The 14,199-nt window shown below is 41.2% G+C and overlaps 1 protein-coding gene across 1 annotated transcript in view; it reads right to left on the bottom strand.

Annotated features, from left to right (window-relative positions):
• Positions 1-14,199, bottom strand: part of LOC137873349 (oxysterol-binding protein-related protein 8-like) — a 65,746-nt gene that overhangs the window by 14,256 nt on the left and 37,291 nt on the right. Inside the window, exons 3-10 of the mRNA XM_068711548.1 lie at positions 6,512-6,585; positions 5,166-5,246; positions 4,669-4,770; positions 4,257-4,460; positions 2,218-2,302; positions 1,025-1,190; positions 675-900; positions 60-244 (exon numbers count right to left, since the gene is read on the bottom strand). Of these exons, the coding sequence (XP_068567649.1) occupies positions 60-244; positions 675-900; positions 1,025-1,190; positions 2,218-2,302; positions 4,257-4,460; positions 4,669-4,770; positions 5,166-5,246; positions 6,512-6,585 (1,123 nt within the window). The remainder of the gene's footprint in view (positions 1-59; positions 245-674; positions 901-1,024; positions 1,191-2,217; positions 2,303-4,256; positions 4,461-4,668; positions 4,771-5,165; positions 5,247-6,511; positions 6,586-14,199) is intronic.

Raw genomic sequence — 14,199 nt, 5'->3', positions numbered from 1 at the left:
TGCTTGTCACTACTGAACTTCTTCACAGAGAGAAGAAGCAGAAAGTGGGAGGGCCTTACTCTGACAGGAAGTCTGCGTGGTAGTAGTAGTCAGACAGTTTATCCAGAAAGGACCTTGGCTCCAGGATGAAGGTGGGAAGCACCACTTTGGACAGATCCATGCCAGGTCGCACCTGCTTCAGCAGAGTCCAGATCAGAGATTTATTCTCCTCTGACACCGTCTCTGTCTGGGCGGCCTCGCCAGCCTGGAGAAGGAGACACATACAAGGGTAAAGAGGTTATGTGTTTTTCTACTGCACACATCTTAAAATGCTTATACGGGTCTCCACGAGATTCATGCGACGGTTTACGCAAAAGGTTTGCACAATGAGGTTTTAATTAGCTCCCAACGATAAACATTTTGCCTCGGCTTCATAAAGTGTTTAATTATTGAGCTGTCAAACTTCACTGCAGTCACCCACGCATGCCAAACCCAAACAGATCAAAGCCTGTCCATGTTACAGCTTTTCTAATAGCCCCAGCAGAGGAACATGCTAATTTCTCCTCATTATGCAAGAAAACTTAAGAACAAAATAGCTTCCAGCTGAAGTTTTAATTCATTGTGAGAAATCCTGTGAGAATGTGGTGCAATGCAGCAATCTCATGATCTACGCGTCCTATCAAAAGCTCCCCGACCTCTCCAAGTTCCTCATGGGACTGTTCCAGGTACGGGGTTTCCCGCAGATGCTCGTTAGGGTCCAGGTCGATGTAGGAGTCGTCCTGCCGCTCTGACGTGTCGCTGTCACTCTCCTCACTCTTTTCCAGGCCTTCTGGGTCGGACTCCTCGTGGTCCTGTTCACCCTCCCTGTCGGACTTGTCCGAGTACAGGTCAGGGTCTTTCAGATGGTCACTGTCGTTGAACCTGGAGGAAGGGGCGGATCGGGTGGCAGGATGTTTACGACAAATAGTGTTACATTTGAATACGAGCTGGCAGCTTATAAAAGTCAAATGGGAATAGTGTAGCTTCGGTATTATTTCCTACTCACTGGAAACCGTGGATGTTGTGGGCTCTGAGGAGGCTGTAGAAATTGATGGAGTGTTCTCCGCCAGTGGCTACCGTGCTCATGTCCTCTTTCCCCTCGCGGATCATGGTCCTCTTCAGCAGGCTGGAGCACTTCAGGGCCAGCTCTAAGGCGTCCATCCAGCATCGACCTGGGAAAGAGATTCAGAGACATCCGCATATATTTTCAGGTTTTGCTGTTAGTTGATCACCTTCCTTTTAATACGGAGCAAAAAGCATTTGGTCAAAAGTTTAATTTGTCTCTTCTACCTGCAGTCACCCCCGATCCCATTTTATGATTGGTTCAAGACAAGCAACATTTTAAAATCCTTCTCATTTTAATATTTACATCATTACAGAAGGCAAACTATATTGTCACTGCGATAAAAAACAGAAAGGACTGACTTTTATTCAGAAATAGAAGCATTCTTGTCAGAGGAAAACTTGCTTGGATAGGTTTCTTATGGTATTTTTTAAATATATAATGCATAAAACCTAATGAAACTTATAGTATTATAAATATGCAGTAGGGTAGAAAACAGCAAGTGTTTTTGGAAACTGGAAGACTATTCCAGCACCACAGACGGAGACCCAGACAGGGAGAGACTAGATTGAATGTTTCAGCACCATGGACAGAGGCACAGAGCAAAATGGGCCACTAGTTCCCCATTCACTCACTGTGTAGTGAATTCTGTATCATGAATTGTACCAGTGGTTCTCAAACTATTCTGTTTTGCCCCCTTTAGTAGACCTATCTCCCCCTTCCCCCCCAAAAAAAGATAATTGCCTCCGCTTAGTTTAATTTTTTATTTAATAGCCATTACCATTATTGGGCAAAATACAAATAAAACAAGAAGTTGAAATAACAATAATTAACAAAAAGATAGTTTAGGAAGATGGCCATGCTACCATGAGAGCACTCTGCTGATTGTACCCACATAAATCATATCCATTTTAATTTAGCGGCACTCTATATATAAAAATAACAAGGATCGGGGTTTCTTTCATTTCCACACACAGCCAAATACTGCACGTAAAGGTTGTTTTAAACAAATACTAATATTGATTTTACGTAGCTGATATAAAAAGTCAATGAATTTATGTTTATCTTTCAATGTAAGTTGCTGCTGACACGACTCAGACATATAGCTGCAGTGTGATTGGCAGCCTGTCTCTTACCATCAGACTCAGAGGTAGCACGGAAGATGAGGTGGCTGCTGGGTAATGGCTGAGTGATGGAGCCGACTGCTTCTCCTTTCGGACCCTGGCAGCAAGAAAGAAAGGGAGGGGGAACACATCAACTTTAGTGTTTAAGGTTCAGGTAGGTGTTGTTTTTGATCTCGGTCTCTTCTCATTTGAGGCGGTTTGAGTTGTGGTGTCCTCGTTTCACCTGTAGAGTTTGTGTATCATTTCTTTCAGGCCGTCATTGTTCGTGTGTGCAAACAGAGGAAATGTCGACTCCCCGGTGTGTCGTTATAATTATGAGCTATGAGAGGGGGGACAGAAGTAGAATGAATGAAGTGTTTATCTCTAAAGTGAAGGGGGGGCGACGCAGAGAGCAGGAGCGCTGTAATCTAAAAACACAGATTGCCAATTGTGATTCAAGCCTTCTCACTGCACAGACACAAGGGAAAAGACTGGCGAGGCGAGGTCAGCGATGAATACCAAATCACAGTTGGAGTGCTGACTGAGCGGAGCTGAGAACACAGGAACAAATGGAAAATGTGCACCGCGAAATATGAAAATTGCTGGCAGTATGTATAATTTTCTGTGTCTGTCCTGAATTAAAGCAAAGATGAGCTCTTAATTATACAGCCAACACCCATGTCTGTTTAACTATCTATTTTTTTGCAGCCGACAAAGGATTTTGTTTTTAATGAAAGATCGTTTCCCCCTGATCTGTTTGTGTTCATTTAGTTTTTCATCGTTTCCCCCAGGAAGTGACAGCTCCAGCCTGGCAAAGATATAATCAGGCACAGAACTGTCATAAGACCGTAAATTGTCATTTTCTACACTTTGACTTTTGTACGAATGAAAGGAAAGTTAGTCATGTTTAGAGGTGCTGGTAGGTGGATTTTGTGACCCTTGGACAAACTCAGACGAGCTGCTTCCACCTGGCTACCAGTGCTAAGCTAAGCGGCTCCTGATAGTAGCCCTATTTTTACCGTACAGACATGAAAATGGTTTCAAACTTCGCATCAAACTCTCAGCAATTATTTCCCAAAATGTCAAACTATTCTTTTAAACGGCAACTTCACACATGTTCACCTTGATTTATGACGTTCTAAAGTGAAGAGTACATGGGTATGAATGACACTAAACCTTGAAAATTCTCCTTAATGTTAGCATTGATAGTCAGGCAGGGTATTATTAACCGCACCAGCCAGATAGTTTGTTAAATTTTTTGAAAAGAGCAGGCTATCAAAAAAATAGGTTGCAGGTGATTGGTTGAACCATCTGTCAATCGAGAGTGAAGACATTTTTTTCCATGGAGAAAAGCCTTCAGTAGTGTTTTTGACTCTTTTTCAATGAAGAACTACTCTCCAGTTTTGATAGAACTGATGCTGTTGCAGCATCTATGCTAACCTTTTCCAGAGCTTTTCCATAGCTGTTCAGAATGAACAGTGGCCTCTCCATGCCGTCACACACACACACACACACACACACACACACACACACACACACACACACACACACACACACACACACACACACACACACACACACACACACACACACACACACCTAAACCCCTCCCATTTCTGCCAGTAGCTTTTTACAGGCCACTGATTGGTCTGGTCACTGGCTTAACGAAACACAAACATACTTAAAGCCTAAAAAGATGGATTTCCGTATGATATGTGATCTCGAGAATCCAGCTGCCGTGCAAGGTAAGGGCATTTTATCAGGGAGCCAAATTTCACTCACCACTTGCTTCCTTTTTGCATTTACTATTCTATTTGATCCTTTACAAGCCTTTCAAGTATTCACATAAGTACCTTTGACTCTGTTCAATGGCTGACATGTCTCGTCTTTGCTTTGACTACCGTTTTAAACTTATTTAGGTAGTTTCAGAGCACTAATTCAATAAACAATAAGTTGTGACATTTTTTGGGGGGATGATCTTGGGATATTTGCCATTTGTAAAAATCCCGTATACATCCCAAAATTCCCAGAGAATTTCTGCTCTCCTAATTTCCGGTCAGTTAAATACTGACCTTGACGGCCCAGATGGACTGCTCCAGCGGGTGGAAGAGCTTGAAGCAGAAGCCGTCCTTCTTGGAGGGCCTCTCGATCAGCTCGCAGGCATTGAGCAGCACCGTTCCCACCCACTGGCCATTTTTGTGGGTTTTATAGATGAGCAGGACGCCTGGTTTCAGCACACACCACAGCTTGGTCCAGCTCTTCAGAGTGCCACGGATCTAGATCAAAAACCAATAAGTCAGAAGCCAAAATCCAAAATCCCCCTCTGTGTTGTGTTATGCTATATCAGGAGCTTGAGGATTCAAATTAACCAATAAAGAAATGCTTTTAATCGTATAATTATATTATAACCATAGTTTATTGGACAATCAACAAATAGGCATCGCCAGCAGGAAAGATTGACGGTGGGGTGGAGGGTGTTCCCACCTTTAGCCAGTCGGCCATGACGATGACAGAGGGGTCAGTGATGGTGCTGAGCAGCTCCTTGGTCGCCCTCTTCTTTTCTTCCCTGTAGTTTTTCTTCTGTACCTACAGGGAGCACATACAGGAGGACAATGCTGAAAAAATCAATTCCACACAACTGTGAATATTAGTATTCCACAATGGCATTCTCACCGAATCACATTTGGCAGCAAATAACAGGACTGGGATGACACTCCTCGGCGTTCTTGTTAAATAACAGCTGGTGCCTTCTGACTGTCGCGTGAACTGTGCATTTTATACCCCCTTTGGATATAATAATTCCTGCCTATCCTGTATTGTGGTGACGTTGGTGCACAATATGAAAATTACACCTATCCTACACCTACCTAATAGAAGTATTTTATGCATATTGACTCTTACAGGGGTATTTTAAGACTCATTATGCCTGCCTTAGTGTCGGGATACACAGAACTTACTCTAAGCTGATTTAGCTCACTCACCTTGAGGGACTCCTTCTTGGTGAGCTTTCCTCCGGATGCCGACACATCTTTGTCTGAGCCATTGTACAGCTTTGTTTCAGACTGAACACAGGGGGGAAGAGAAGGGTTTATTAGCAAGAAATGATACCTGATTAAACAAGACACCTCTATTATTTCTCAACTTAATTATCTTGAAATATTAAATAAACCTATCATTTGAAAGCAAACCTGTCCTATGTTTATAACGAAAGCTTTCCAGTGATGATTTGTGTGCAGCCTACTTAACAAACCGGCTTGTTTTACTGCCGCACTCCGTGTTAAGTGCTCTGAATAAAGTCTTCCACGAGATGACCGAATATAATCTGGTTTCCTCTTATCAACAAACCTATTACCACAAATAATACAATCATTAGAGTCTATCTAAATGAGGACATTGATACTGTGTTTTTAGCAAAGAGCCGCGACATCGTTGTGAAACAGCATCTAGAAGTGACCGTTTTCTTTTCCCTCACGTGCCTCCTTGTTTCCCTGGTGGCCCAAACTTAGCTCAGTTAGCAGAATGAAGCCTATAAACGGCAGCGCAGGTGTGTCTCTGCCAGCACCTTTCACAAGCCAACTGGAGCGATTTAAAATGGAGAGACAGACTGTGGGGGGGGTGTAGAGGAATCCTTAAGCAGTGCTACTTAATGTCTTAAGCGGCCACAGACATGGCTGGACAAAGATTGAAGGTGTATCATAAAAGCGCCAAAGCTAAAATCTTCTCTTTCAAATCCCTCTTCTATTGAGAAACCCACAGTGAGGTTTTTAATTGGCTGAGAATGCATTTATTGCTGCGAAGATTGATGGATACATGGCCAAGGCTCAATTCTGCTTCTCCATAGCTTTGCTATGATGGTGGATGTCATTGACAGCAGAATCTAAGGATTAATTGGAGTGGAAAAGAAACAAACCTGTCTTGGTTTTGGGATGCCTTGCTTTTCATACTTCACAAAATCAGAGCACATTTTTAAAAAGGATTCCCGTCTCTGCTGTGACTCAGACGGAGACTCAAATTCCCTCGTTTCTAACTGACAAACCTATTTGATGTGGGCCTCGACAGATAAACTAGACGGGCGTCCTCCTCCACGCTGAGCTCACTTGAAAGGAGGGCGGAGTTTGAATTTTAGTTGATAAATGTTTGATGTGTAACAGTGTACATGATGTGTGAGTCATCGGGACGTGGGCTATCTCACGCCTGAGGCGAGACTGGTGGAGGAGACGTGCAGTAATTCCCATACTCTCTGGTCTCGTTACAACAAAACCAAACACCCAGTCGCTCCCACCCACCAGTCATGGAACTTCATCTCAGTGGGGAGATTTGTCCTTACCTTGCTCTTAGATATGGAATGTGAGTCCTCTTTCAAAGGCAGAGGCAAGAGATCCTCCTTCCCTCTCTCAAAACCTGGAACAAAAAAAACCACAACAGCATAAAGACTCCACCATCATTCTCCAGGTAACCTACAGTATCCCATTCCAGGGGAAGACTAATGGCTGTGCTATGGACGGGCCCCAGAGGGCCATGGCCGCCTGTCTGGTGGTCAGGTATCGATACTGATGATGTCTCAGAGACCTTAATGAAATGGTGGTTTATGTCACATTTGGGTCCTCTAGCACAGTGGGTAGGCCGAGGCTGCTGGAAGATTTATCATAGCATTGTTGATTTATTGTGCGTTTTTAACAACGTTTTATGACTTGACAAAAATATGCGATATTTACATTAACTAGGTTTCATGTTTTAAAATCAAAATGGCATTTGTTTTAATCAATTTCTTACACTTAAAAGACCAAAAGACCAATTGATTTATAGTTATTTAAAGATTTAAATGAAAGAACAAATAATGCTTTTTAGCTTTTAAAAGGTGCAACGTGTAAGGTCTGGCCAGAATTTTAGTTTAAAACATTATCAACAGAATGTTTAGAGGTTATAGGGTTGACGTCAAAGACGTCTATGTATTGTGTTGCAGGGATATCTACTGAAATGAGAATGCTAACCAGCTAGCCGAGGCCTGTCCTGTTTTGTAATACCACTTGTTCCTAGTGAGTAACTGTAGCGTCCAGTCTGCCAGAAGTAGAGCTGCCTGAGGGCTCGTCGATCACGTTGAAGGTACGTTGAACTCCCAACGTTGGCTATTTAGAAAAAAAAATCTTTAGTGCAACTGATGACAACACAAACTGTACCGAATGGCATTGATAAACAGTTTTGATGTGGCTGTTTTCTCATTTAAACTGAGCTAAACAAGCTAATGTAAACTATAGGCCAATTGGTGAGATTAACTGCCCATTGGATATCTAATGTCTTTGAAACCAGGGCTTTTCGAGTCCAAATGTCCGTGTAGACAAATGCAATCTCTTAACATAATGTCAGCTGCGGTCACAAGAGCAGGCTATGCTTCAAAGCAACTCGTCGCAAGCCACAAAATGTGGATGACAACAAGCTGCTGCAAGTCCTTAATCTGAATTGAGCTAAAGTTAGATAACTTGGCTGGGGAAAGGAGATTCCCTGATTTAATCCATAGTTCTGGCTAGGACAATGTGGGGGTGGAGAGCGAAGGAGACTTCATTTGGACACTCAATTACCGACTGCTCCAGTGACGTTGCTGAAGGGAATGTGTGCTGTATTTCTCTACCAACACCAAGCTGGGCAATAATGATGTGTACGACTGTAGTTGATGTAGATATAGTGTATTGCAACAAGCTCCATCTTGTTCCGACCTTTATTAATGAGCCCGTTTCTAACCAATTAGTCTAACCTCAGCAACAGATTCCCCACTGAGATCCTGGCAGCAGGTGACGCTGGTGGTCTCAAGGTGACAGAGAGACTGTAAATATTTGATAGCTTCCGTCTCCTATCCACAGGCCGTGGGCCAGTATTCAGCCATGAGAATGAAGGAAGCGCTGCAGAGCTGTATGACCAAATGAGGTATTCGTCTTTCGGAAAACCGTCACATCTTATTTGACAAGCCATTTGATTTAATAAAACATATTTGTGTCTGTAGTTGTAGCAAACTAGGCATCCTTTTTATGTATTCTTCCTGCATACTTCAATGTTGTCCTGCAGACAAATTGGATCGTGAATATTTAATTGACTCAGTTTGGATGCTTTTAATAAAACAATGTGCTGTTCAGTGCATTATAGAGCAGTTTTGTGCAGAGCTGTTTTTATCACATTCATTTTTTCATGAACCTGCCTCTTCTAGCAAACAACCCCCTACAAACAAGTAGGCTTTTAGTTTTAGGTAGGAGTCTTTTGATTTAGCTGGTTTCATCCGAGCTCCACAGTACACATCACATACATTAGATGTCCCACCAGACCATCTGTGGCCACTTGACAGAAGCATATCCAAGCCAACTCAAGGGCATTTCATCCCCTATAGCAAGCCCCGAGAGGATCCACCCCTCTCCAACTATATAGTTGTCACACACACACACACACACACACACACACACACACACACACACACACACACACACACACACACACACACACACACACACACACACAGAGAGAGAGAGAGAGAGAGAGAGAGAGAGAGAGAGAGAGAGAGAGAGAGAGAGAGAGAGAGAGAGAGAGAGAGAGAGAGAGAGAGAGAGAGAGAGAGAGAGAGAGGAGGAGAGAGAGAGAGAGAGAGAGAGAGAGAGACCACTTCTCCACTCCATTAAAACTAAAATGTGCTACCATGGCACAACAAGCACACAGAAAAAAAACGTCTTGTTGCAAACAGAAATATTTCATAACAGCATGAGGAGCTAGACATAAAGCTTGAGGCTGCTTGCTAAACAAGTGGCTAGGTGACGTAATGAGAAATGAAATAAAGCAGAAAGTGGAGCTTCCAAAGCATTTCCATTTGGGGTAAAAAATCCCCCACAAATTCATCTATCAGTACGTCTAATAAGAAAGGAAATGTGTATACAATTCTGGTCATTGCTCTCAAACACGTCTTAGTCATTTATTGAAATGTGGAACTTTTTAGGCACTTCTCTTTGGAAGGACACTCTCCTTCTATCAATACTAGAAAACATTAGCTTCCAAAATGGCATCTTTCATGTGTTATCTTAATCCTAATAAACCCACAAAAACCTTGTTGTTAATATTTTTGGATTATGCTAAATGTGAAGGACAATGGTCAGGCTTAGAAAAGGGCTTTGTACAGAGTGCTTCTGCTAAATATTGCAAAAGCATTTCTTCCTCTAGGACAGTGATTCTCAACTGGTGGGTTGGGCTGCTCTAGGACAATGGCAGAGCAGGGAAGAAATCGGCGTGTGACACCAGCAGAGCGGCTTTTACTGGTGTGAATTTCACACAGTGCTTGAGCATGCTATGATTCTTAAGCATAGTTTGCCAACTGCTTGTCATTTAAGTAATTTGTGCATTGAAGACTGACCTTTGATGTGACATTGTACATTGTTTAGCATTGACCTGCCATTCCTATCTACAATTAACAATCTTAAGTGAGCAGTATTATTTATGTGAGACGGCACTTTGTGACTTAATTCACACAGTGTGGCAGAAAAATAAGACCGTTTCCAGTACTTGTCCAGTCTATTCCAACCCTCTCACAACAAAATACTCGGAAATGTGTTGAAAATGGAAAGCCAGATATAAAGTGAAAGATACAACATTCGGATAACTAAAGAGCAAAGGATTAAACAAGTCTATGTATGTTTACTAAGTGAACATTATTTCCGTGGATCAAAGTAAAATACATTTTTAATTTGATCTATTTTTGTTAGATTAAATGTCTTTAGCGTCCCCATGTTTCTTATTACAGTACATTCAGTGTGTAGATCAGCTAAATCTGAACCCTTGCCTCATTTGAACCAATGTCAGGGAGTGTGTGTTTGTGTGTGTAGCTGAAAGCTCACGTCCCACTGCAGAGAAAGATCATAGACAGGAGAGAGAAGGGGAAATAGAGGGAGAGAAGAGAGCTTCATGCTGCTACAATGACTCTAGTTCTACTTTAATGCTCTGCCTCACAAAATGAATACAGTCGCCCGAAGCTTTAATATGCCTTGGACTAGAAACACAAAAACAGAGGTGATCACGCAAGTCATTCCTCCATAAAGCTTTTCTAAATATGTTTCATTTATTTTCATTACAGGACATCAACGTTCCTATCGAGGCTCAAAAATGGCAAAACGTTTTTTATTTGATTCTTAATCATATGAAGATTAAATGTTGCTCAGATTTCAGCTGTAAGTAGCAATGAGAATGCACGTGGAGGTATCGGTTTGTACCTCTGCCGAGATAATCACAGCAACAACAAGGCGACACTGAGATAATCACGGCTCAATGTCACTTCCACCTGAAAACATCCCTTTTGGAAACCGCCATCTGCGGTTGTGACATTTTAGACATTCAGCACCTCAACCCTGAAATCAGGTCATCTCGCCCCAATCCTGATAAATGCAACACTGACGCTGCAAAACCAGCATGTTATCTCCTTTTGGAGAGCTCAAACCGGTATCTTAGATTCCTACCACATCACAGATTGAACCATGTTCACTGAAGGTTGAAAACTAGACTGATTCAAAGACAGAAGTAATGCAGCTATGTCGAACATGATACTTACATCTTCCTTTAAATTATGGTTCAAAAGCAATGTGGAACTCTCAATGATGCTGCTATATTTTGTAGGAAATGTGAACGCTACCATAGCAACAGGTCACCTGAGAACAACAAATGAAGGGAGAAGCTGTTAGTCCAGTTACTCTTCTGAATACATCAATTTCAGAGAGTTCTTTTTACTAAGGAGGACTTGCCATGGCAACGGTGGCTATACTTTTTTGGCTCAGAAATCATGAGAACTGAAAGATGGCTGATCCATCAGAAGGAAAAAGAGATACCATCTGGAATGTTTCAGCGATAAAGATTTTCCCATTTTACTACCTAATTAGTAGCATAAATCAAACTGTGAATCCCTTTGTGTAATGTAATACAGTACAAGTACAAACCTGTCTAGTATAATCAAAGTACAGTTAACAACTCAAAGTGGGCTTCCTTTATTCTTGTGTGGAATGACCTGCTTGGCTGACACAATTCAATGATTTTGCTGCTCAGACTGAATGTAGGATAAGAGATAAGAGGGTAATGCACCAAAAAGGAAGTTTAAAGCTAATGGTTCCCCCAGACAATTTTGAATGGACCCAGAATGAAATAAATCGGTTTCAAATATCAAACCTCTGCAGTGTGACTCGGTCAGCCTATAACCTCTGCAGTGCGGCTAGGCATCAAGGATACAGTAACTTTCTACAGCAGGGGTAGAGGAAATGGGTACTCTAGCAACTCAGTATGGTACTTCCATTAGGTTGGGGGTCTTGTTAGAAACTGATTGTAAAAAGAATGGTCGGTATCAAAGTGATATCCTGACATAAAAGTCCCTAGCTCTAAAAAAATGCTGGATCCTACACTTTCCATAATGCAATTGAAGAGTCACTTTTCATTGACCCTATCATATTAAACACATGTCTCTTTCAAAACTCCACACCTGTTGATTGTAATGCAGGCTTCCTGTTATAAATCTGCACTCTCCGACCCTGGTGACATCAACAGGGTTATTTTCTCAGAAGTCAAAAAGCTCCTCCAGAGCCACAGAGACATTTTTTAAATTAGGGGGAACTTTAATATCCTTAATATATAAACCTCTTACGGGACCTGAAGCACATTTCTGTTCTTTGCTACTGTAATGCACCACTTCCTGCTGATAATCAAAAGCCTTATCTCACTCATCTTATCTCACATTATCTTTATGGTCAGAGACTCCACTGAACAATCCAAGGTTTGTTAAGTCATGCTGACCTCAAGACGAGCCATGACTGCATAAAATTATCGATCACTGGGCTGGGCCCGCATGATATGAATTTTTCACACACCGTCATGCCGGTATAGCCAAAACAACTGTTGATACTCTTCAACAGGAAGCAAAATATATTGTTCGCCGAAGAGAACTACGGTTGGAGCTACTTATCTAGTGAGAGGGACCCCTAAGTTATGGTTATAACTTGATAACAATTAATAACCCACAACCAGAGATGGGCAGTATTTCTATTAGTTGTATTTGAAATACGTATTTCAATTACTTTTGAGTATTTTGTAATTTGTATTTGATAGGGCCGATAAAAAATCGAACATAATTTGTAACAAAATACTTTAGAGTGGAGTAATTTTGTATTTAAAATACTCAAAATACTTTCTCCACGAATCAAAAAACAGTTCACGAGTTCAGTCTTCAGATCTTCAAGTTCAACAGATTGTCAAGGTAAATATTTGATCTGAGTGTGACGGATGTCAACTAGCTTGATGTACAATTTATGTCTGGGTCTGGCTACATAGCCTATTGTATATATGGTGATGGTTATAATATCAAGCTAGAGATTGATGCTAACATGCTAATGATGCTAGCATGCTGTCTAGGCTTGTGCTTAGCCAGTGTTTAGCAAGTTAGCTTATCAGTGGAGTAGCTAGCTATAGGAAGAGGGAGATTGGGAGCTTGTATGTTCATGATAACCTTATCAAGAGACGTCTGACCATCTAATCTTGCACTGTATTACAAGTTATGCTGTATCTTCTTAATGTAATTACTGGCAGACAATATAGTTCACAGTTAGCCAGGCTATGACAGTAGATGTCCTTTTGTTAAAAAAAAACTAAAAAACATTAAATATCCAATTTATTTTATTTAAAAGGCATATTATGAAAGTATTCTTAGTTTTATTATTTCATACATTCTACAGTTGGCCAGGTGGACAACATGTCTCGGTACAGTCATTTATTTAGGCTCTTTACCTGTGTACAACTGGTTTTAATTCTATATTTTGCTTTTATAGTATGCATAGGCCTAATGTGTGATGCTATTCATATGTGATGAATATTTTCTTGATACAAAGCCAAAGTTTATGGGCTGTTAAATCCCATTAATAAAAATATATGTATACGTATACATAATCAATCAAGTTGTTGTCTTTTAATAGCTTTGCTTAGGTACACTGACGTTCTGTGACTGTTCCTTTTTGTGGGGTTCACCAGAGCTTTGTGTGTGTGTGTGTGTGTGTGTGTGTGTGTGTGTGTGTGTGTGTGTGTGTGTGTGTGTGTGTGTGTATATATATATATATATATATATATAGCCCAAACCTGAATGCTCTGATATACCAAATTGTGAAAATCCAGAAAAAAGTATTTCCTATATTTGAAATACAAAATATATGTATTGTATTTTGTTACATTTTCTGGCACCAGTATTTTGTATTTTATTTTAATACATTTATTTGAGGGGTATTTTGTATTTTGTATCAAAATACATTTTGATGTATTTTTGCCCATCTCTGCCCACAACTAACGCTCTTTAACAGGGCAACACCAGGCACACAACAGTTTGTGACACATAAACAATTTGTGACACTAATAATTGTACATTTATAAAATTACATCGCCGAACAGCATGCTGGGTACAGCTCGGTAGCTAGCCGTTAGCACAACAGTCTGCTAACAACTGGGAGAGGCTCCGTCACGTTTCTTAAAGAACAGAAAAGAGCGATGCAGGAGGAACAAAGAGAGACCGGAGATGCACCAATAGAGTCTGTGCCCAAGAGAGGAGCTGTGTCTGCTGTTTGGAAGTGTTTTGGTTTTAAAAAAATCCGACATTTTGCGAGTTTGGACCCACTGTTGATGCCGCTGGTGGTAACACGAGCAACTTACGTCACCTCAGCTGAACATGTGAGTTATTTTCATGTGTGTAATTTAAATGTTTTTTTTTTTTTTGCTTTTTAGGGTATTTTGGTTAGACACATATGCAACGCTGATTACCTTGTACTATGTGTGGTATTAGTTATAAATGTACGTTGGTACATAGAGGGTGATAAGAAGCTGTACTTGGAGGGTCTTAGGACCCAGGGGAATGTAGGTAAGGAAACAGGAAGAGACGGAAGACACAACACAAACAGCTGTTCACCGCTCGGTCTACATGACAGCGTGCGTCCACAATACGAGAAAGTAATTGCACAAGTGAACGCCAAAATTACT

The sequence above is a fragment of the Cebidichthys violaceus genome, unplaced genomic scaffold, assembly GCF_023349555.1.
Source record: "Cebidichthys violaceus isolate CVI_PGR_0920_01 unplaced genomic scaffold, fCebVio1.0.p SCAF_160, whole genome shotgun sequence".
Taxonomy (NCBI): domain Eukaryota; kingdom Metazoa; phylum Chordata; class Actinopteri; order Perciformes; family Stichaeidae; genus Cebidichthys; species Cebidichthys violaceus.
This window is presented reverse-complemented; position numbering and strand designations above follow the sequence as displayed.